Source organism: Thunnus thynnus, chromosome 8 (genome assembly GCF_963924715.1).
Source record: "Thunnus thynnus chromosome 8, fThuThy2.1, whole genome shotgun sequence".
NCBI lineage: Eukaryota > Metazoa > Chordata > Actinopteri > Scombriformes > Scombridae > Thunnus > Thunnus thynnus.
Window position 1 is genome coordinate 23,747,085 of NC_089524.1, and position 22,626 is coordinate 23,769,710.

At 39.3% G+C, this 22,626-nt stretch overlaps 1 protein-coding gene and 1 long non-coding RNA gene across 8 annotated transcripts in view; one reads left to right on the forward strand and one right to left on the reverse strand.

The window, feature by feature from the left end:
- LOC137187990 (uncharacterized) overlaps positions 1-22,626 on the forward strand; it is a 32,764-nt gene that overhangs the window by 3,293 nt on the left and 6,845 nt on the right. For 4 of the 7 annotated variants that reach the window (XR_010929309.1, XR_010929304.1, XR_010929308.1 and 1 more), the window contains 2 exons: positions 9,200-9,267; positions 22,083-22,249. This is a non-coding gene — a long non-coding RNA (uncharacterized lncRNA). The remainder of the gene's footprint in view (positions 1-9,199; positions 9,268-22,082; positions 22,250-22,626) is intronic. The other 3 variants (XR_010929306.1, XR_010929310.1, XR_010929307.1) reach the window with 1 other exon arrangement.
- On the reverse strand, positions 17,108-20,340 carry LOC137188454 (eukaryotic translation initiation factor 4 gamma 1-like). The gene is made up of 2 exons (XM_067598123.1): positions 19,444-20,340; positions 17,108-19,004 (listed from the first exon to the last, which is right to left on the reverse strand). Exons 1-2 carry the CDS (start codon positions 20,188-20,190, stop codon positions 17,568-17,570), a joined length of 2,184 nt encoding a protein of 727 aa, XP_067454224.1. The 5' UTR covers positions 20,191-20,340; the 3' UTR covers positions 17,108-17,567.

The window sequence follows — 22,626 nt, forward strand, 5'->3', positions numbered from 1 at the left end:
AGTAGTGGTAATTGCTCTGTCTGCCTCAGCCTGGCTGAAAGCAGCTGCATCATCTATCCACTCAATTTACTCCTAATGTGTGTTACTGATTGAACCGGCAATGAGGGCAGGAAAAGTGACGACGCCAGATAGAATCGCCCCCTCTGTCGCTGTACACTCAACTTTCCTCTTCCATCTCACCCTCACTCTCTTCTTCCTTTGCCCATGTGAAGTCCCCACCAACGGTCCATTAATGGGGAAGGTTAATGTCAGCGCACGAACTGCTCATACAACAGCACTCCCTCCCTCTTCACCTTTCTCCCGGCCCTCCCCTTCTGCCCCCATGTCACCCTTTCCGCTCTCTTGAGCCGTCTCTTTACCCTCTCACTTTGCAACCAGAGCAAGACACCAACACGGTCGTGACTAAGGGTCTCCCCTGGTGTCAGAGTGACTGTCATTTAGCTGTGGCTGCATGCTGCTCTAGGTCTCTCTGATCCTTCCCAGTGGGTTGGAATATCCACCGATGTTCATCTCCTCCATGCTCCTGCATTTATGAAGACTTGTAAAAACTCTGAAGTGTTTTTATTCAACTTGAATAACAACGTTTAGCCCACGTCTCCACACTTTCCACATAGATATATAATTTTTTAAAAAATGACATCAAAGTGATACAAAAAAGTTGAATTTTCTAAGTAACCAAATAATGGTAATTGTGCATAAATGTTGATGCTGCTATTTAGTCAGTATATTAACATCAATGTATTCAACAAATATAATTTTTGTCAAATGATTGTCATATGGGGTGATGAAAGTATCTAATTTTCTTTTTGATGGCTGATGACTGGAACTGGGGTTGCCTCAGCCAATAGTTTCAGTATGCTCACTGCAATATGTTGACTGGTAATTTCTTTAACTGTGTTATGTGGTGATAGGCTGTTAAGTGTGGGGGATGCAGGAAATGCTAGATATTTTTCCTGAGAGGAAGTTACCAGTGAATCATGCTCTTCTATACGTAATGACTTTATGACTCTGCATCAGTGATCGCTACTGTATTTTCATTATACGTTTATTGTAAACAAGACAAACACTCAGTTCAAAAGTTTGTCATGTCTCAGTTGGTTTGGCAAGCAGCTAAATTGCTGCAGTACTTGCACAGTGAGGGCAATGTTCACAAATACATATGGCTGAAGAATCTGCTGCTGATGGCGGGCAAAGCGAGGGGCAGCTATTGACTGATCTTTACTTGATGAGAGCCTTTAACTTTCTAAATTGAACTGTCTCAAGTCTAATTTGTTATTCTTTGTGATGAACCCAGGCAACTGACAAAATGAGGTGTTGATGTTTGTAATTGTTATCTTTGTATGATGTAATGCATTACAGTGCTACAAGCACTTTGAGCTGCATTTTTTGTATGAAAGGTGCTATACAAATAAAGTTATTATTATTATTACACATTTATTGCATTAGACATCAATTTGATTATTTCACAGAATAGCACTCAACCCATGTCTTAATTTTAAACTTTAAAGTTTCCTTCGACTTTCCAGTTTCCTTGTTAAAATCCTGAAAATGACATCTCCTCCTTCTCCCTCATTAAAAATTACAGAATATGTAATATTTCATTTCAGAAGTTGAACTGCTGGACACAAGACGTCTCCTACTTCACTGAAAAGTCCATTCTCAGTGTTTGTGTGCTGGAGGCTTCAAGTTTTCACATCGCACTTGTATAAGTTGAATACTGGACCATGATTGGCTCCAAACTAGTTGCGATGTCACAAATCATGCTCCCCTTAAACTGAGATTTTCAATGAGCCAAGAGAAACTTTCCCCCTTCAACAGATGAATGTGAAAACAGCCTTCTAATGTGAAACTGCACAGACATCATTCTGCACAGTGAAGCTTAAACATCCAACTGAAGAAACAAGAAGCAAAACACATTTTTGAATGGAGGAAGACTTTAAATAAATCAACTGAAAGGCTCAAAAGTTAACATTCAGCTTTTTAATTTGAATAAATTCTTTTTTAAAGTCAGTTTTGCATTATGAACCGTGAACTCCAGCTGTGTCCTGATCACTGCCGCAGCAACCATCTGCTGTCTTCACACTTCAAGTTGCCTTATGTTGCTCTGAGAACTCACTTATAAAAACAATGTTTGTCAGACTTCATTTAAAGCTGCCACATTCAGCACTGCTAATTGGTATTCAACTTGATATGACTCACTCACTGTAGGCAGGCAACCATTACTTACTGTAGTGAGTACTGTGAATTTCTGGTACATCAATTGCACACACGATAAAATTATATAATGTGACAGGGAAAAAGTCTCTAAAGTCATGATGATATATAACAAACACAGAAAGTGTAGAGGAAAAGAAGAACAATGATCACAAATAAACTCTTGACTCTTTCCCGGCACTGACTCGATGACACTTGACAAGATATTTGCTTAACAAACGATACAAACTTTTGATGTGAATCAGCACTGCTCACAGTCTGAAGACAAATAACCTTTTGAGCTTTATCAGAGGTGTTTCTGTTATTTTGTCCATTCCTTGAAAAAGTGAGGCATTATTTTAAGTGAATCTGTGAGATTCTGCCATTGTATGATGTGCTAAATTATATATAAGTCAGATAAAGAGAACAGCAATACAGACTGTAGCTCAGACCTGCTTTAAGGTAGAGTTCTCTCTCTGACCTTCTCAATATGCTGTGTTTAAATCCATCCAAACAAAAATCATGTGTGTGAAACAATGCAGCGTAAACACTTTAATGCTAAGGAGTCATTTAGAATCTGCATTTAGGTGAGAAGAAGAAATCCAGTTTCAGTCTGTATCAGGAATGTATTTTACCTCCAGCTGTAAATATGATCCAGCAGTGTCAGCTGTGGATGTAATCCAGATATCCAGATATGAGTCACAGGTGTAAAACAAGTCTCTCTCTCTCTTGTGAGGGTTTCATTTTCATTTCGGTTGCACAATTTTACCACCAAAGGGTTATCTGTCAGTACTTTATGAAATACATTTTCCCCCTGGAGTATGCAGCAGGTATAATAGAAAACATAATGGCATGTTAGTTTACGAAAATAAATATAAAAGGTAATGTCATCCTTTGCAAAATACGTCCATCGAAAAACTGCTGAGGAGCTTGATGGAAAATCATTACACAGTTATTTGACCAGATTCTGAAAACAATACAGAACATGTTTGCTGCTTCTTCTTAAATTACACTGAAAATAGTGGCTGTTTTCCATTGTTCCGGGATGCTTGAATATGACCCTTCTCGATACAACACATTGCACAGCATAAGTGAGTAATCACTCTTCTGTTCTCTCTTTCATACTTTCATTTCATTCAGCCTTCATACACACCTGAGAGAAAGTGCTCCACAAAATGAAGTGCAGATTACATTTTAGATGAAATGCAACAACATCTTTAGTAGTATTTTTATTTTATTTTTTTTTAAAGAGGGACACAATTAGTGGTAAGCTTTTGTTTTGGGTCATTTGCATAGAGCCTTGTGTTTTGGGCTCCTTTTTTGTAACCTGTATTGTGTTGAAATGAAGCGCACTTGTTTTGAGCCTTTCATTATCATCTTATGTGTTTGCCCTGCCTGTTTTGTTGAAATGGATTTCTTGGCAGCACAGACTGAATTGCCATCAGACCTGTACTCATCAAACTGCTCACAGGGATCTGACACATATATAGTGATGCAGCCTATGTGAGACACCCCATGGCTCAAATGTAAAAATATGAAACTAGACTGTGTTATTGCTTTGAAAAAACTAAGAAAAAACAATATTCATCCAGTTTTCAGATGCAACAGGGAAGCATCAGCTGTCTGAGTAATTTTTATTTTATTTTTATAGAGTATTAATATTTTCATATTAACTGTCAGACTTAAAAATGCATCTTTACACCTCCAACTTCCCAGTCTGTCTCTCTGCAAGCTAGCCCTTTAAATACTCTTGACTACACAAGAGCTGTTGCTCATGCTGGCAGCAGTTACCATGGAAACAAAAGACTGAAGTGTATCCGTTGCCGCTGTTACGTGAAAGCTGTCAGAAACAGATAAATAAAACCAAACAGAGGAGGGAAAGTTTTGATTCTGTCGTTCAAAATTGAGTGCCATGTGACAGCTCTGAAAACCATGTGACTTTGATTCACTGCATTCAAGGGGAAAATGAATCAGTCAAATGCAAAAACTGGCACATTCATGTGGATACTATTATTACTGTAGCTGTCCCTGCCAACATATTTTCACATTGCAACTCTTGATATGTGCAGCTGTTTTTTTCTTTTTTTTATATATCACAGACGACTGTTCGACAAGTTGATTAATGAGCCTCCTTCGCCAACCTCTCTCTGGTCATCAACAGCAGTGAATTATTCCAGAGAATTAAATCAATCTCGCTGCCATAGCTGTTTCCATACAGTGCCAGGCAAAATGGGGTGACAGTGGCTGAGAATAAATGGTAACTGAAAAAAGACTGACTGCTGTATAAATATTTAAACAAGCAAAAGGGCAGATGGGTCTTTAGAATTAATTACCCCTCTCAGTGTAAATATGAACATTAGGGGCGACTTACAATGAGCGGTGGCAACATGCTGATGCCTATGCAGTATTAATGACCAGCAGCAGAAGCACCTCACCTCTTCAAGTGGAATATGTTCGCTGGGCCACAGATCTAAGCCTTGCCTTACTGCTATCAGAAAGAATGCCACTTTAATAGATATTCAGTAGTACCCTTAGTAAATACTGAGAGTACCCTTTTTACCCTAACGTGGAGTCACTTCATATGCAACACATTTCTAAAATTGAGATATATTGGTACTGTTGTATATGTTGGCCGATAAGTAACAAGAAATCAAGGTAGTTTAGAGACAGTAAAACATGAAAATGGGTTCTGTGGGTACCCACAAGTCTCCCCTTTACAGACATGCCCACTTTATGCTAATCCCATGCAGTTTGGGGCAAAAACCATGCAGTTTTTTGCATGCAGTATAAATGTGTAATTTTCACCTATTCTAAAAATGGTGTGTTTGAATATTTCTTCATACTGGGGTCCCTAAACAGTCTTGAAATTGGAAATGACTTGTGGACTCAATGAGCCCAACTGTATTAATGTGTGATGATGTTAGTCCCCACCGTAGCCATTTCATTGTAGTGAGACCATTTTATGAAACTTGACCTCACTGTATAAATAACCTATTGTGACCTCTACGAAAATCAAAGCCTCATGAAACTCTACAACCATAAACTTGTATGGCTTTCCTATGTATATTGACAATAAGGGGGTTTCTGAGCAATTTCAAGAACAGAAGTGCTCACCATCCAATCACCTTCCAGAAATCTCCAAATGTCAAACGTTTTTGATATCAAATCACAGCATGAATTTTTCTTTGGTGTTCCTCAAGGTATTGGTGTCTTAATGTGGTATTTTGGAGGTATTTTTGACTATTTTTATCAGTTCTCTATTGGTCAAAAATGTTTAAATTTTGCACCAAATCTGTGTAAGAAATGGTATCAAGCCAAATATTGCTGCCACAACTTATAAGACATAATTGTACATGTACTTCTATCCTAATGTTCAGGCCTTTATACATTCTAAACTTTCAAAATTTGAATAGGTGCCCTAACTTAAACACAATGTGTATTACAGATTTATGACTAGAAAAACTGCATCTTAAATTAATCTTCAGATTCCCAGCTTTCAGATGATGTATACCACTTCTACGTGGCATATACTGTTCACCTGCTATCTCCCCCTAAAGATCCCCTGTCCCCCCTGACAAAGACAAAAATGGGTCTATGGTAAGAGGGGGGAGTGGAAAAGGTTAATCCATTTGGAGCTTGCCTAACCCCTAACCCTGTCTTGAAAATAGAATCAAAAAATGAACCTTACTAACAATCAACTTGAGCACCTGACAGCTCTGATTGTTGACATCATGCATTTAGGATCTAAAATTGGCCAGAAAAGGTTGAGAAACCCTGTTATATAGCACAATGTCTGAAATGGCCATTTATGATTCAAGATTTAAAAATAAAAAAGTCTTTCTAAACCTTGAGGCCCAGGTTGAGCATGACAGTCCAAAAATCATTCTCCTGTGAACATTTCCTGTTCATTGTTGAACTCTTTGAAAGTCACAGATAATTGCCCCTTTTAATGCTTTTTTTATGTAACTGCAGCGGTGGAGGTGGCAGAGTAAGATGAGCTGTTTAACGTTGCAGAATGGGAGTGGGCAGAGGAGCTCTTAGTTGCAGGAAAAAGGAAGAAAAAGTGTGTGTATGTGTGTGTGTGTGTGTGTGTGTAAATAATGTATATTGGCGATTACAAGAGCGGGATGCTAACAAGGCAAGCAAACATGGGCCGTACATGTGACAACAGCACAAAGAAACCAATGTTTCCCCATGTGTACATCTCTGCCTACAGTACATGGAAGCACACACATGCACCTCCCACGCATCATACACTCTTCACTACACTTACACCTTCCACACTTGTGCCCACGCATACACACATAGTACTTCACTCAGTTAGGTTATAAAAAAGCCTACACACACACACACACACACACACACACACACAGAGAGTCACTCACAGCTACCTACCTCATGCCCCTGTGGCTCAGCCGGCATCACTCTTGCTCTGTGAGCTGTTACAAAACAAAAGGTCTTCATCCCTCCATCTCCAAACATTGCTCACAGCTCTCACAGAGAGGATGCTGTGTGTTACATGTAGTGGGCTGTGCTATTCAATATTTTTGGCAATAGGAAGGACATGTGGGTAATTTTTGTCTCCTGGACGATATGTAATCTTGACAGGAAAAAGCCACCTACTGAGGACACGTGGAGTATTATAGTGACAGTGAATGTAACCATTGTGAAACCGTCTATTATAGACCCTCTGTGTTTCTTTTGTGTGACGCCTTAGCTGAAGGCCATTTGAAACACGTTGGAACATCAACTGGTTTGTTGTATAATTTTTTTTATTAAGTAGTATGTTTCTGTGATTTGTCACAGGTGGCTGAAATAGGTTGGAGGGAAATTTTGACATTTCCTCGTGGCTCATATTATTAGTGACTGAGCCCAAAAGGGCGAGGACCCTATTGTTTTTTGTGTGTTTGTTTGTTTCTTACTTTCTTTCTTTCTTTATTATTACAGGATATCACACCTAAATTTGACCCCCTAAACATGCTCAAAAACTCACCAAATTTGGCACACACATCAGGTCTGGTGAAAAATTTGATAAAATGTAAAAATTAACCCCTAAAGTGCTCTCTAGCACCACCTATGTAACTAAAATGGCCGCCGCAGCCCGTAGGAATGTTGTGGAGAGATCAAACCAAAACTCAATTATTTGTCTCATCAAGACCTACAAATCATATGCTGACACCCCTGATCTAAATCCAACAGGAAGTCTGCAATTAGCCTTTCAAAATAAGACTTTGCCCCAATTTTGGCCCCCGAACAAACGCTATGTCCTCTGAGGGCGTTAATGATATCGGCTTCAAACTTTAATAGATGACTTATGACACTATGCTGAAAAAAGTTGTACTGTAAACTTTGTAATAACTCGAACGGTTTGGATTTAATAAGCCCTGAAAGTTGCAGTGCCACATCACACCTTACAATGTAAACCAATGGGGAGGCATGACCTTTGTGTCAAACAGAGGCTTCTGACGTTTAAACTCCTGACTACTTTCAAACCTGTATCGATGGATTCACAACGAAATTTCCTACCAAAAAATATGATTTTTAATGTAAGATTTGGCCAAAGTTATGGGATTTCACAAGAGATTTCACAAAAAGCGTACTCTAAAATCCTCCTCTCCAACTGCTCCTGGTGATGTCACTCCCTCAGTGCTGTGAAACATTCCGCAATACACACTCATTATAAAATCACAGGAGGAGCAAGAAAAGACTTTAAAACTCACTCTCTAATATCTCAAAAACAATAAAAGATAGAAAAAACATGTAAATTCAAGATTTGTAGGTCAAAGTCTCATGACTCATTTAAAGTTCAAATAAAGTTTGTATCTAAAACTATGTGGAAGCAGTAAATGTTCAAAAAGGTGTGGGTTCGCTCACACTTTCCATTCAAATATATGAGTGTTTTTCTGTGTCCAGCTGCAGTTACTTATTGTCTCTACACACCTGACAGTACACATGTCAATCAAACTTTGACCAGGTCATGTGGGTTAAAAGTCTTTCCTTTTCTAAAAATAGGCTTGATGAAAATTAGGAAAATAATTTGTTTTACACACAAACTCATCAAGAGTTTTCAATTTACTAATTGAAATTCAAGTTAATGGGCCCAAAACTGGCATAATTTTGATGACACAGGTGTCTCACCCTGCAGAAAATTCTCATCCTGTCAATCAAACTTTCAAAATAAAAGCACACCGCACTTGTCAGAAATATCCCTCATTTTTAAAAAGCAAAATGATCTGATCCTGATGGGCCAGAGTGCGAGGTCCTGACCAACACTGCTTGCAGCTTTAATTATATCTATGCTTGGGTGTCCACTGCAAAACGTAATTTTTGATGCAGGGAATAGAGTCTAACTATACATTAAAGGTTCACTTCTACCGTTATTCTTAATTGAAATTGTATTTTGATATTTATGAATGACAAACTTAATTTAATTTTAACTTAATTTTCTAGTGGGGAGGGTGAATCTGAACATGTGTGCCAACTGTTTCCACCAGGCCCTAATTAAGACCAGAGAAGCTCCAGTACTTTGTGTGTGTGTGTGTGTGTGTGTGTGTGTGTGTGTGTGTGTGTGTGTGTGTGTGTGTGTGTGTGTGTGTGTGTGTCATGAGTGGACTGATTGAAATGTGTGAAAGAGAAAGGGCACACTCCATAATGAGATGACACTAGTCACGACCCCTGTTTTTTTTTTTTTTTTTTTTTAGTCACAGACTTCCTGCACAACACACACTGGTGCACATCTTTGTCCCGCATTTGTCAGTTTCTTTTGTAGACCTGTGAGCTTGTTTCTTATCTGCTAACAAGCTGGCAGAGAGTTGGTGTACTGTCTCTGCCCCTGCTGCTGACTTGTTTACCTCAGGATAACAAATAATGCTAGACTGTTTGGTGAAATCATGTCTGCAAAGGAAGTGGAGATCAAATAGTATAAAAACTTTAAAATCAAAATCTTAATGAAGCATGAGTGAATTATTACAGTTAGATTTTCCTTCTTTTTCTATCCTTTCCTCAGGATGTTTGTTGTTTTGTGAGGAAGAAGATCAGCCCTTCTCTGGGGAGAGTGATGTCATTCACCCCCAAGTAAGTGTGTGCTGCATATGGCCTTGACCTGGAGAGTCATGAGAGGATAATGGCAGGGAAAGGGCTGTGAGGGATGTGACTGCAAGTAAACACTGCTTGTAAATTATTAACAAAGCTGTTTATTACAACAACAACAACAAAAAATTATGGATATATTATTAATGAAATTACTTTTTTATTTCTCTCTGTCAGGTTTGAGAAGTTAGGGAAGTGCTACTTTGTTCAACATCAATTAAAATATCTTAAACCTGTAAAACATGAGTGGTGAGAGAATATTTGGGAGCAATTGAGAAGGAAATAGGATGCATTAAATATTAACACAACATCAAGGGTGACTGTTACGTAACATGACCTTATTTTTGCTGAATGCTGTCTAGACCTTCTGTTTGTGCCAAACATTTTTCAGGGATAAACACAACAAATTAAGTCTCTGAATGTGTCTCCCCGCTCTTATTCAGCTCTCTTATTCATCTCTTACTCAGCTGTCTCATACATAGCAAATACACATATTCAGCAACATTTCAGTCCTCCCTGACTCCTCTGCTCTTTTTCATTGCTCTTAACTTAAATCTTGTATTCTCTTCCCCTTCCTCTAGTCTACCCCTCCACACTTTGTTTCCCCTAACCGAGCCACCTTTCATACTCGCCACAGACTCACAGAGGGGATCCTCAAGGAAAATGGCTTTTCTCCCGTGTGATGAGGTACTCCATCATGGCAGGGTTAGGTGGTAAAAGAGCTGGCATGATGATAGCCTGGTAATGATGATCTGTTCCATTTATAAGTGGTGGGGAACTTACGTTTTGGGATTTTTCTGCCTCTTCCTTACTATAGTATTTTCCTGGTTAATGTGATGTGGATGTATCAGACAGTACGACTTAGAAATAAACAGGCATAATGTGTTTGTGCCAGAACAGCCACATGTCTACAGGCTTTGATGGATTCAGCAAAAATTGCTTACAACACTTTAAAAAGTAACAAAATACAGAACGTACTGTGGCAAACAACCCACTGTTCTCCGACAATTTGCGCTACTTTGTGCAAAAGCTGCATTTCTTTTGTCCTTGTCCTGTAATCTGGTAGGGAAGGGTCGTATAACAGGGGAATTCCTGCAACGGCAACAATTATTTTCTCCTCCACAAAACGTCTCCCCATAGCTTTTTGGTCTACCATCAAGCCACTTCATCAGCTTCACTGCATCACTTACTGGTGAAATTCTCCCTTATTTGCATAAAGTTGCTGCCTTCAGTGGGTCTTAACCCTTAGGGCTTGCAGTTTGAACGTGCTATGGCAGTATACAAATGACTGTCGACACACAGTGACGGTATCTGTAAATGCTGATGGTAATAAACTAAAGAGATTCGATTTATTATAAATAAGGAGCTGTGTGGGTAGCAAAAAGGCTAATGCTGGGATGCTATTGGCAGATTGCCAGTTTACTGTACTACCATCAAACAAAAGGGGTGTATACTGTATAGTATAAAATTGCATACCCATTAAAATCATTAGTTAAAGTCAGTCACAGTAGCACACTGAAGGTGGAACCTGGGAGAGACTGGTATTTGTTGGTTGGAAGCCAGTGAGGGATCATGTTCTTGTTGCTGCAATAGCGAATCCCACTAATAAGTCATGATGGCTCTGTGTAGTTTGGCGGGAGCGTGGGTGGGACAGTTAACATTTTACTGTGTCTACAGGTTTGCTTTTTCACACTGAGCACATATTTTCTATCGCTATTCACCATCTTCACAATCTATCATTATGAGTTCAAATCTTGAGACTGAAAATGATGATCTGAATGAATAAAATGCTAAGCATGTTTTATTTTAAGGGTCTATAATTAACTAATAATTTCCAAGGAAGTTTCTTGGAAAGAAATCCAGGACAGAGTAATTTGTCACTTAGGACAGAGAAAATAACAATTTCCTTAAAAACCCAATACCTAATATTCATGCATTATTTATTAATTATTGGAAACTTTATACTTCATATATGTTGATTTATATGCTTGCCTGTAAACAAATTTCACATTTTTATATGTTCAGCAGACCTGCTGTACACTGACTAAAAGACTCTCTGTTCACACTAACAATGACCTCGAATCAAGTAATTAGAAATGTAGCAATTAAACACTCTCTGCACTTCCCCTATAATTAGTACCAAATTACATACTTCTTTCTGTGAAACTTTCCCAGAAATTATTTGGAACGTATTAGAAAATTAGAGACCCATAAAAGAAGTCGTTAGCTTTCGTCTAAGAATGCATTATACTAAAACTTAAATTTAAGCACTTTATAGAATTTACTCAACAATGTCGAGTTTAGTTTTCTCAAACTTTGACTCGCCTGAACGTGAAATAGCGTGTGATGCTGTTCGGGATGATACTGTAGTCGTGTCGTGTCAGCAGGTATGGCCTGAAGAGGGATTTGCAGGCTGACTAACAGACGGTGCTAGCAGTGCTCAATATGTCATTGTCTCTTGTTTGGCTAATTGCAGCATGGTGCCGGTGTCAGCCCTCTAGCAAGCCAACACACACACACACGTGCAGACATCCAGATACACACACTCACATTGATCATTCATGACTGAATACAGAATCAATATGCATAATCTCACATGATCTTGTGCTGAGTTTATGCTAGATGCAGAATTTATTTCAACAATGGTGTAAAAAAAAAAATCAGTTTGAGGTTTGTATTCAATTAATTGTAAATTGTCTTTGGATCTTTTGAGATGCTGAGTGTAGCAGCAATTTCAGGATTTTTGTAAAACTTTTCATTTTAACTGAAGTAGCACTCTTTCCCTTTGTTATTTTTATGAAACAACTTTTTCGTCTTCCCACTCCTATTGCGGTGACTTTTTGATGAGTCAAACAAGGTGACAAAAGGTTACGATGTAACAGCCTCTTTGGAGCCGTTTATAGCCAAGCCCCCTCAATCGCAGACGCTGTCAGCGTGTTCCTGTGGCAGGCAGTCAGAAGTTAAAGAGAATAATCTTTTTATTCCCCTGTTATTACATGTTTATCTGATAGAAGAACAGTATAAAAACTACTCTTGATGTCAGACCTGTCTTTGGGGTCGCAGGGGAAATTATGTCTATTTATTTATGAGCCTATCTTGTTTTATTGTGTTAGTGTTTGAATTGGTACATTTATTTTTCCATAGTAGAGCTTAATGAGCTGCCTGGAACTGTGTCCACACAGGACCCAATTAAATTAAACATGAGGACCATCATTCTTCTCTCCCTTTACTTCTTTGTTTCTTCCACCTCCAGAACGGTAGGACATGGAGAGGGGAATGGCCGCATTCATTTTCTATTGCCAATTAATTGTAGGTTAAGTATGTCAGATTGGAATCTTGTTTATGTGTGGTGGGAAATAGGAGTACTTCCTCTTCCACGCGAAGTGAGGACACGTAGTATTTTAACACAACTTAATTCAGAAACATTTCTATTGACTGTGATGACAGAAGTTAATCTTATATTCACTATTAACTCAGTTACAAAACAGAAACAAGATATTCTCCAGTTAGGTTTTTTTCATCTTTATTTCCATGATTATGCTGTGTTATTTGTAATTTGTTGATGTACATTCACTTGAAAATGAATGGAAATATATAATAGGAAGATTTCCAGTTGTTACACATCACAGGAAGAACATATGAATTACTGGAATAATAAAAGCTTTGCCTTTTGTGTAGTTTTGTGGTGGGAGGCCAGACTTTACCCAGGCTTTTACTTACCAAGGGCATTCGAGCTAAACACCCACACACATCAGTCCACTACAGTGGAAAAGAAGCCGCTGGGTTTCATACTGCAGTGCTGAGAGACAGAGAGAGAGAGCGAGCGAGAGAGAGAGAGAGGTGTGGTTTCTGAGCTTTTTGTCTTTGTTTTTGTTAATGCCTTTTTTGATACAGAGGCATTTATGCTCACTGCGTGCACCTGTGCACTGCCCTCTGCAACCCTTTCCTTCAGTGATTTCCGGAAATGTACATTTTCTCCCCCCTTTATGCCGCGCCGCTCCACCAGCCGTTGAAATCGCACATTAGAGGAGAGCGTGTCTTTAGGTTGCCATAGCAACAGGGTGAGTCATTCTGCTGCAGTCAGTTTAGTCACACTCACACTGACTGTATGTTTCCCTCTCTTTTTTCCATCTCACTGTCCCTCTGCCCCCCCCCCCCCCCCCCCCCACCTCTTCTCCACACACACACACACACACACACACACACACACACACACTTTCCATCCCTCCAAATCTCTTTGTTATTCTGACTGTTGTAAGTTTCGTCAGACCAGGAGAGAAACTGACTCCAGTTCTGTTTCTCAGTCATTCAAGCTTTCCCCCAGTGATCCTAAAACACAACACAAAGGAGTAGTAAAAGGGGATCAAAATAGGCAGAGCGTGTGCGTGTGTGTGTGTGTATGTGAATGATATGTGTTTGTGTGATGTGTGATAAAGCAGGCTGATAATAAGGGCGAGTGGAATGTCGCTGCTCTCGCTTTGATTACTTATTTATGAATCAGGCTAATCAGTAAACCCACAGCTGAGAAGCACACTGTGAAGGAGGCGGGTGGTGTGAGAAGAGATGAGGGAGGCAAAAAAGGGGAAGGGGGCACCTAACACCTAACACAATTTTCTTTCAAGAACACTTGTTAGTTCTGATTAAATGAGCACAATTTGTAGAAAGCAGATCTTTTTTTGTTTTTGTTTGTCATTACGGGAAGTTGTTTCCTGTTTTCTATATTCGGACTTTGCAAATTTACAGCTGCGTCTCACAACATTATCGATATAACCCTGCTTTAGAAATGAATCATCAAACACCTCATTGTCACTTAACTGTCTCACAGCCTTGATAAATACATGCTATGTTGGAAAAATGAGAAAGAACTTTTATAGTTGGTGCTGATGTCTGATGTCTGCCGTCTGCTTTGAACCTGTTGTCAGGAATGTAATTAAATTAAAGTCTAATTTTTATGACAACTTGTTTACTCACTCACCTTTGTTTAGTACAATGAAGTGCATTCGATAATACCCTATAGGGGCTACTGTACAATAACCCTGTGGTAAAAATGTCCATTTCAGTAAAGCTGATTTCACCATCTACACGCGATATTCTTTTGAACAGGCTTTTCGATTTGCAGAATGAAATCAGCCTCATGTGAGTTAGGTAGGATTGTGCTATGAAGCCTATATTTTGTGGGGGCTGAAAATTACTACTTGCACTAATGCCTGTTTAAAACTAAACTCTTCAACTGTTATCATACTGTGATTTCCTTAAAGCATGACATCGTTGGGTCTAAAAATGTTAAAAGAAAAAAAAAAGATTTTAAAATCCAACAAGCTGCCATTAATCCATATCAGGGGCTATTTGTTTGCTTGTGTTTCACAAACATGACCAAGATAAGATGAGATGTGAGATCAGATCTCACGTGAGTCTCAACATAGTTCACAGCCATGTACAATGTTTCTTAAAGGGGACATAATATGTTTTTTGTGATGTTTTGTCATGCTTATATTTTGTCTATATTTTGTCTATAAACATGGTCAAAGTTCCAAAACATGAGGTGAACGTATGTAGAAATGCTCCCGGAGAGTCAAAAGCCCAGGCTTCAATCTGATCTGAACGCTTCATTTGCAAAGTTACCTTTACTTCCTCCACCGAACTGATGTCAGATTGTTCACACATGCCCACAAACGGCTGTCTGTTCTGTAGTCTTTGTTGCTAAGGTTGTTCCATAGGTTGTTCATGTTTTCCAGTTGCATATTTCGGCTTGAACATGTACAGATGTATTTAAGAAGTTTCCATTTTAAGTAAAGAATGCGAAAAAGAAGTGAAAATCTGACTACTACTGTTTGTTGACGTAGCCTCTGGATGCATTATAAGATCTGGACACTGGACTCAAAGATTGCGCCTATTCAGTCCAATAAGAATTGCTCGCCTGGCGCATGAGCCAAAAAAGTTTCTAACTTCTGAGCTTACTTATGGGTGTACAGCCCACTGAATACGTGCAGTAGTCTTCTGCCCGCCAGTTCCCACATGACCCGTAGACTTTACATTGTGAGGACATCACAGATTTTAAAATCGCTTTTCCGGGCTCTGGTAAAGTTTTACTAATATAAAACCTTCATGGATCAAAAACTCATAATAGCTAGAGTCATAATTGACCTTATTTGCAGTTGGAGGTGTCCTGCCAACAGTTTTATATAGGCATCTCTTTTACAGTGGTGGTCTATGGGGAAAATGCTTTTTGGGCCACAGGGAACTTTTTCACTACAATACCACAGGTGACCACTGGGCAGATTTAGAAGCAAGGCTGAGCAGCGGCGCTGCATCCAGGTTTTATTATACATCCATGCTCCGGATCCAGCAGAAGTCAGCTGAGGAACAGCTTCCTGAAACTAGCCAATTAGAAGAGTGTGGTCTCATCAGAATGGGGGCCTTAGACAGACAGGAGCTAAAACGGTCTGTTTCAGATGCTGAACTGAGGGGCAGCATAAAGGGCCAGTGTAATGAACTGTAAACCATGCAAAGATATACCAGTATAGCCCCAGAAAAAAAATATAGACACCAGAATGTGCATGATCTGTCCCCTTTAAGGAAGCTCATGTCTCTATTTCAACATGTTTCTCTTTTAGTCTCCTTCGTTAACCTTCTCTTCTTCAGTTTCTGTCTTGTATTGTTTCTATCAGGCATGAGTTACCTGATGATAAGTAGAATGTAAGCTGGGATCGAAACAAGATAGGAGACAAGAGAGGCTACATCCATGCTAGCGACTCTTTTAAGCTGTATAAAGGCCCATTTGTGCTTTGAGCTAAATGCTAACATTGGTGGGCTAACATCCTCACAATGACAATGCAAACATGCTGATGTTTAGCAGGTATATCACATAATATAAAACCAATTTAATAAGAAGCTGTTTCACTGATAATTTTAAAAAGACACCCAATCTTTTTGCTTAATGTTATTTCTAATATTTTGGTTGGTGGTTGGTATGACCAAATGTATAATTTTGTTCAGAGCTCTCAGTAATTTCCTCCCGATAGATATGATCTAAAACCTTATTTTATGTTTTTAAAACTTTTATTTGTGTATCAAGAGTAAAATTCACACTTTAAGCTCTCATGATTTGTCAATAAAATTGTTCACCTGCCATTAGAGAGCAATCTTTAAGAGTTGAAGTGGATTAACTTCAGTAAAGGGATGGGTTATGAACAGCCAAACTCTGAAGTGGGGAGAAAAGCCAGCCATCATACAGAGGCCCAAAATACACCTCTACAAAATGACTTTGAGGTTAATATCATATTACATATGACAGCAGACTGAGTATGTGTGTTTACCTGTCAGCATGTTTTAACAGGTAAGTCACGCAGTCAATAAACATGTTTGGTGGTGATTTGAGTCATTGTCTCAGTGAAGAGGCCTCTAAGGATATTAATAGAGAATTAATACATAAAGCTCCTCCTTTGTCATTTTTTGGCTCATTTGATTTCACCTGAATCTAATTTTTATTCATATTGGAAAGATTGTTGACTATTAACTCTTTGTCACCAAAACTTGCTTTGCAGCCATGTTGCTCTCAGTGGCACAAAAACCTAGACACTGAATTGTGCAACAACTAAAGAAATGAAAACAGAATAAAAGTGTATTTGCAACAACAGGAGACATCAGCTAAATGGAAATATTTTTTTATTGTTTTCCCCACATTCATATTTGTTAAAATAGTTCCTTTGATGGTATTTGTGATGTAACATTATAGTATATTGCTTACTGTACCTAGCAGTGTTAAAATAGGGATATGCAATATAAAGGTATAATGTTTGAAGACAAAGGAACCAGAGATTTCAATCCAGGTCATCTGGACAGGTCGTCATTTGATCACAGTTGACATATATAGACAAAAACGTTCACATTCGCACCAAGGGGCAATTTAGAGTCACCAATTAACCTAACCTGCAAGTCTTTGGACTGTGGGAGGAAACCGGACAACCCGGAGGAAACCCACGCTGACACGGGGAGAACGTGCAAACTCCACACAGAAAGAAGCAGGTTTGAATCCAGAACTTCTGTGAAGTGACAGTGCTAACCACTGCACCACCGTGCCGCCCAAATTTAGATTCATTTTTATTTAACAACAAATTTCTTTGAGTTGTTGTTAAATAAAAATGAAAGGGGCCAATTGAGGAAAGCTGAGGAGAAGGAGATGTTTGGGAAGGTTGGAGTTGAGGTAGAGGGATTGTGGGGGGTGGTGTTTTTGTTGGTGGACAAGTAGAGGAGGTCTAACTCTACAGATTGTTAGAGTCAGCCTCCTATCCGTCGGTGTACTCCACCTTCCAGTTGGCAGTAAACTTTCTGATGTCGTCACCGCTGTGAAGGAAATCCTGCCATTTGACTCCAGCGTTGTTCCACATCGCTTTGATGGTCTTCAGTGAGATGCTGCTGGACAAGATGGTGAGGATATGAGCCAATAGCACACCAGCTGGTCCAAGAGGCACAAGAGTTTGGATTTCCCCAAAGAGCTCTGCCATGGAGATGCCTCCCTCATGCAGCACGGGGCTGAGGACCTCAGCAAGGCAGAGCCATATCTCAGGCACATCTGTGGAAATGTAGTCCGCAACCTGCAAGATCTCCTTCAATCCTCTGAAGAACTGCTCTGTGTGCAGAGCCCCCGATTTGACAAGCTCAAGCAGCAACATGCCCACCTGCCGCCGAGTCCTGCTGCCACACTCGAACGTCAAGTCTACAGCATTCCTGACAAAAATATAGAGGACTGATGGGCTGTTGAGGTGTGAGACGATGTGCAGCACCTCTTTCAAGTCATCTGTCCTCAGATACTTGTCAATTATAGCCTCTGCGAAGATCTCCATCTCATCCTCGGTCAATGAGTGTTGAAATGGAGTGAAAGAAAGAGTTTGGCGAGTCTCTTCTTTATTCAACTCTGGGTGGCTATTATCCTCCTGTTTATCATTCTGCTTGTCAAACGGGTGACTCTCCTCACTGTCTTGAATATGCTGATTAGCAGAGCTGGAGTCCGCATCCAGTGATGGCAAAGCTGGTTCTTCTTTGCAGACTGCAGACTCTGATGACAATTGTACCACAGCAGATGTCTGATGAATGGTGGAGTGTCCTGAAGATGACGAGGAGGACGATGAAGAGGAGAGGCTGTTGGTACTGTCACCTGAATGCTCATCTTCCATAACAATCTGGTCCATGTCTATGCATTCAGGTATCCAGTTCCTGTGTCTGAGATCTGCTATGTTTTTCAGCAGGTCAGACACTCTTGATGACGTCTTTCCCTGTTTAATGATATCAGCCACTTTCCTGAAGTAACTGTCCATGATTTTCTTTGGTGTCAGTAGCTCTAACTCCTTACCAATGCTGTCCAGGAGAGTACAGATACACTCCAGAGACTCTTCGTCCTGGTTGTTTAGGAGTCTCTGCATACAGCTATGCACCGCAGCCTCACTCAACATCTTCAGCCTGAAGAGCTCTGCAATAAACTTAATGTTTGATACAGAGCGACTGGATGCTTCGGCGTTGTCCAGCTCATTCCTCAGTCGCTGGTGCTCTTCCTCTTGCTCTTCCAAGAATTTGGTAGTTGTGATAATTAAACTTACATCTTTACTCTGCATCTGCTCAAAGGTCTCATCCTTGCCGTGGTGCTTCACAAACTCAGCCTGGCAGCGCCTGATAAGTAGCGTTTGAAAACTGCCAGGGAGTTTCAGGTCTTTTGCGGGGACTATCATCTGAAAAAGAGAAAACCATAAGGAATCTGTTAGAAAATGGTCAACTCACATCCATTTGAAAACAATGTAATATTCATATGGAAATAAATGAATAAAATATCATTAACGGAGGAGTTAAAAGTGATAAACGTGTGCTGCTTTATTTCCTCAATCCTGTCATGAACATTTGAGACACAAAATTAAGTTATAATTGCTGCAAATTAAGCTAACTTTAAAAGTGTGGTCTTATTTTTCTTTTTTTTAATGCTCAGAGCTCACTTTGTTTGAACTCAAATTCAAATTCAATTGTTTGATCAAAATAACTTAATCAATTCAGACCTGATTTTATGTTTTGTGTCTTTTTGTCTCAATGCGCAGTTGATTGTTTATCTCTATTATTAATATAATGTATACTGCTGTATCTTAAAAGTTAAGAGATAAGAACAGATGATTGACTTACTTTTGTTAGGCAGCGGCACATGTTGGCGTACAGTGCAGATGAGTCTGGCCTCGACATGGCTTTCTCAAAGATGAGGTTGATGACTGAGTTCAACCTCTCTTCTGAGTCCACTGTCACGTTTTGCAGCTTAGTCATAAGGTCCTTAAATGTTTCAGCAGTCAGGTGGTCTAAGGTGGTCCTCACCAAACTGATGACCTCTTTTGGTTTGATCTGCTTGTCTTTCTCTGTGACACGAGGCAGAGTTGCAGATACCTCAGAGGGAACTTTAGCTTTGCGCTCCCTCTGTTTGGTCCAATTCCTCATCCGGGTCTGGACGGCAGGTTTTTGAGAAGCAGTCTTTGCCTCTTTTTTGGAGGCTGAACGCTCTCCTGAAACATACGGCTCCCTCTGTCTTCTCACATTGATGGAATGAGAAGCAACCTCTTTCTTGGAGGCTGAACACTGACCTAAAACAGGCTTCTTTTGGGTTGATGGACACCCAAAAGTAATGTTCACCTCTGGTGTCTTGGTGGAGGCTGATTTATCTAGGAAAATGACAGGGTTTTTTGAAGGTCCTTTGTTTTTCCTCATGGCTTGTTCCGAAGGAGCCTTTGGTTCTAATCGTTTTCTTGTGGAGGTTGAGGGCTCCACGAAAACGACTGGCTCTCCTCCGTTGACCTTCCTCCTTTTAATTTTCCTCTTCTCTGCTGCATTAAGAGGAACTAGCATGAATGTTACATCCATGTTTTTCTGTTTTTCCATGTTCATCGTGTACAAAGTCGAAATCGTCTCACAGGAGATAACTTGTGAACGCTGGCACTGGCTAAACCAAATGAGGTCTGACTGATTCTAACTTGATAAGGCTCTGTAAAACCAGATGATGTCACGAGCTTTGTGATGTCTCAAAGGACTGGCATGATGTAATGTCACTTTGTGATGTCACAAAATGTCATCACATTCTGTGATGTCACAAAATGTCATCACATTCTGTGATGTCACAAAATGACATCACAGAATGTCTTAAGACAGAATGTCTTAATTTTTTTTAAAAACAAAACAAAACATTGTACAAGAAAAAAAACAAACAAAAAAACAAAATGAAACTTTTACAAAATAAACTTTACAAATGGAAACTGTACAGAAAGTAGAAATTTAAAATGAAATTGCGCGAATAAATATAATAAAACACAGGAAGATACTTAATTAAAGCCAAAAACTAACACTGTAAGTGAAGGAAACAGTTATAAAGACAATAAAATAAATGACTCAAGACAGTAAAATGAAAAAGGTGGAACACTAAAACAAATAAAATAAAATATATAAATAAAATATCTCCAGCTTCAGCCCTTTTGACACAGTCAAGTCATATATTCCAGAGTTAAAGGACACATTGCCAATAGTGTGCAAAGCTGTCATCAAGGCAAACAGTGGCTACTTTGAGGGACCTAAAATATGAAACATTTTGTTTTTTCAATAATTAATCAATTTCATGTGTTATTTTGTAGTTTTGAAGACTTCAGTATTGTTCTACAATGTAGAAAATAGTAAAAAATAAAGAAAAACCCTTTAATGAAGAGGTGTGTCCAAACTTTTGACTGGTACTATATGTGATTATATGTGCAGTGTAAAAAAGCAAAACAAAACAAAAAAACAAAAACAATTTAGTGTATATTTACACTTTAAGTGTAGTGAGGCTTCAAATCAACAATATATGATGGAGATTTCCCTTAAAAAGTCTTTAAAATGATTGTAAACATATTAGGAGGCAGTTATAAAATATCCTCAGGTAAAAGAAAAATTCCTCAGGTAATAACCTTATAACGGAAGGTTTTGTGTAACTCAGTACCCATTAATTACTTGTAATACAGTATGTTTCAAATTGTGATGAAAACTGTGTTCAACTATTCAAAACTGTAACACCTAATGGCCAACAATCCCTCCAGCTCACTCTGGAAGTTCATGTTGTAGTCGTGCGTTGAGATAATCATCCACTCCTCAAACTCATCTTACACCCTCATTCTTTTCCCCATTTCTCATTTATACAAGTTCCAGTTTCATACCAAACCACTTGCACTTTCACTTTGAAAAGGTGAATCCTGTTCACATGTATTGTGTGTAAGACACACAATATAAAACCGATTAAATAAGAAGCTGTTTCACTGACAGTTTTGAAAAAACTTCACACAAACTTTTGTTGCCTAACGTTAATTCTCACATTTTGGTTGGTGTGTTAAAATATATAATTTTGTTTTGAGCTCTTTTATTTAGACAATAAAATGTCAACCTCATGATGATGCTACATAGTCAGGGCAGCAAAAAAGGCAGTAATGGCAATACATCTAATAGTTAAGATATTTCAGTCTGGACCAAAGTGATGTACAACATTGCTGTCCCTAGAGTCACACCACTAGTAGGTAAAGGTCATTTCTTATCAGCCAATTCGTCAGCAACTTTGCTTATCCCACTCACTTCCTAAGGCCTTGTTTGACCTGGACAAGCATTGATATTTTGATGAGGTGATCATTTGACTCGTAACCCTCCAGTCACGTCCCTGTGGTAGTGTTGACATAAGTGTTGATGTTTTGGATTGTATGTCTCAAGATGCCTTGAGTCACTCTCGTCTTTAATTTACCTCACTGCTGACCCACGTCTCTCCCTAGGTTGACTTAAGGAGGATTGACTGGATCCACATGGTCACTGGGGTTATCTAAACTCAAGCCGGGCACTCCGGAGTCTGTGCGTGACAGGTTAACAAGAGCGAGATGGAGACTTTCTCTATCCGCAGGATCAGACAGTAACTACACCTCAGGGCACAGACACCAGACAGGTGAGGAAACCCCCAACAACACATAATATACAAATATAGCCACAAATATTACCTCATAAAAACTGTTTCTGTCATCAACTGGCAGTTAACATGAGGATGACATTGAAATCCTTGAATGGCTTAAAGCCTGGACAGGATCTTTCACCAAGCTTTAATGAAACACTGTTAAAAGGATTTTAAAGACCTGTTAACAAATACACGATAACTCTCTGGTGAGCGGAATAATGTCTGCATGTGCGTGGGTGCATTTTTGTCTTTCAAACCATCATGAAGTAACAAATAGCCCAAAAGCTTTGGTCTGCATGTAATAACAAGCCTAAGCAGTGGAGAGTTCTGCTCCGTTCCCCAGAGAGGTGGGAGGAGGGTGGGGGCGCACA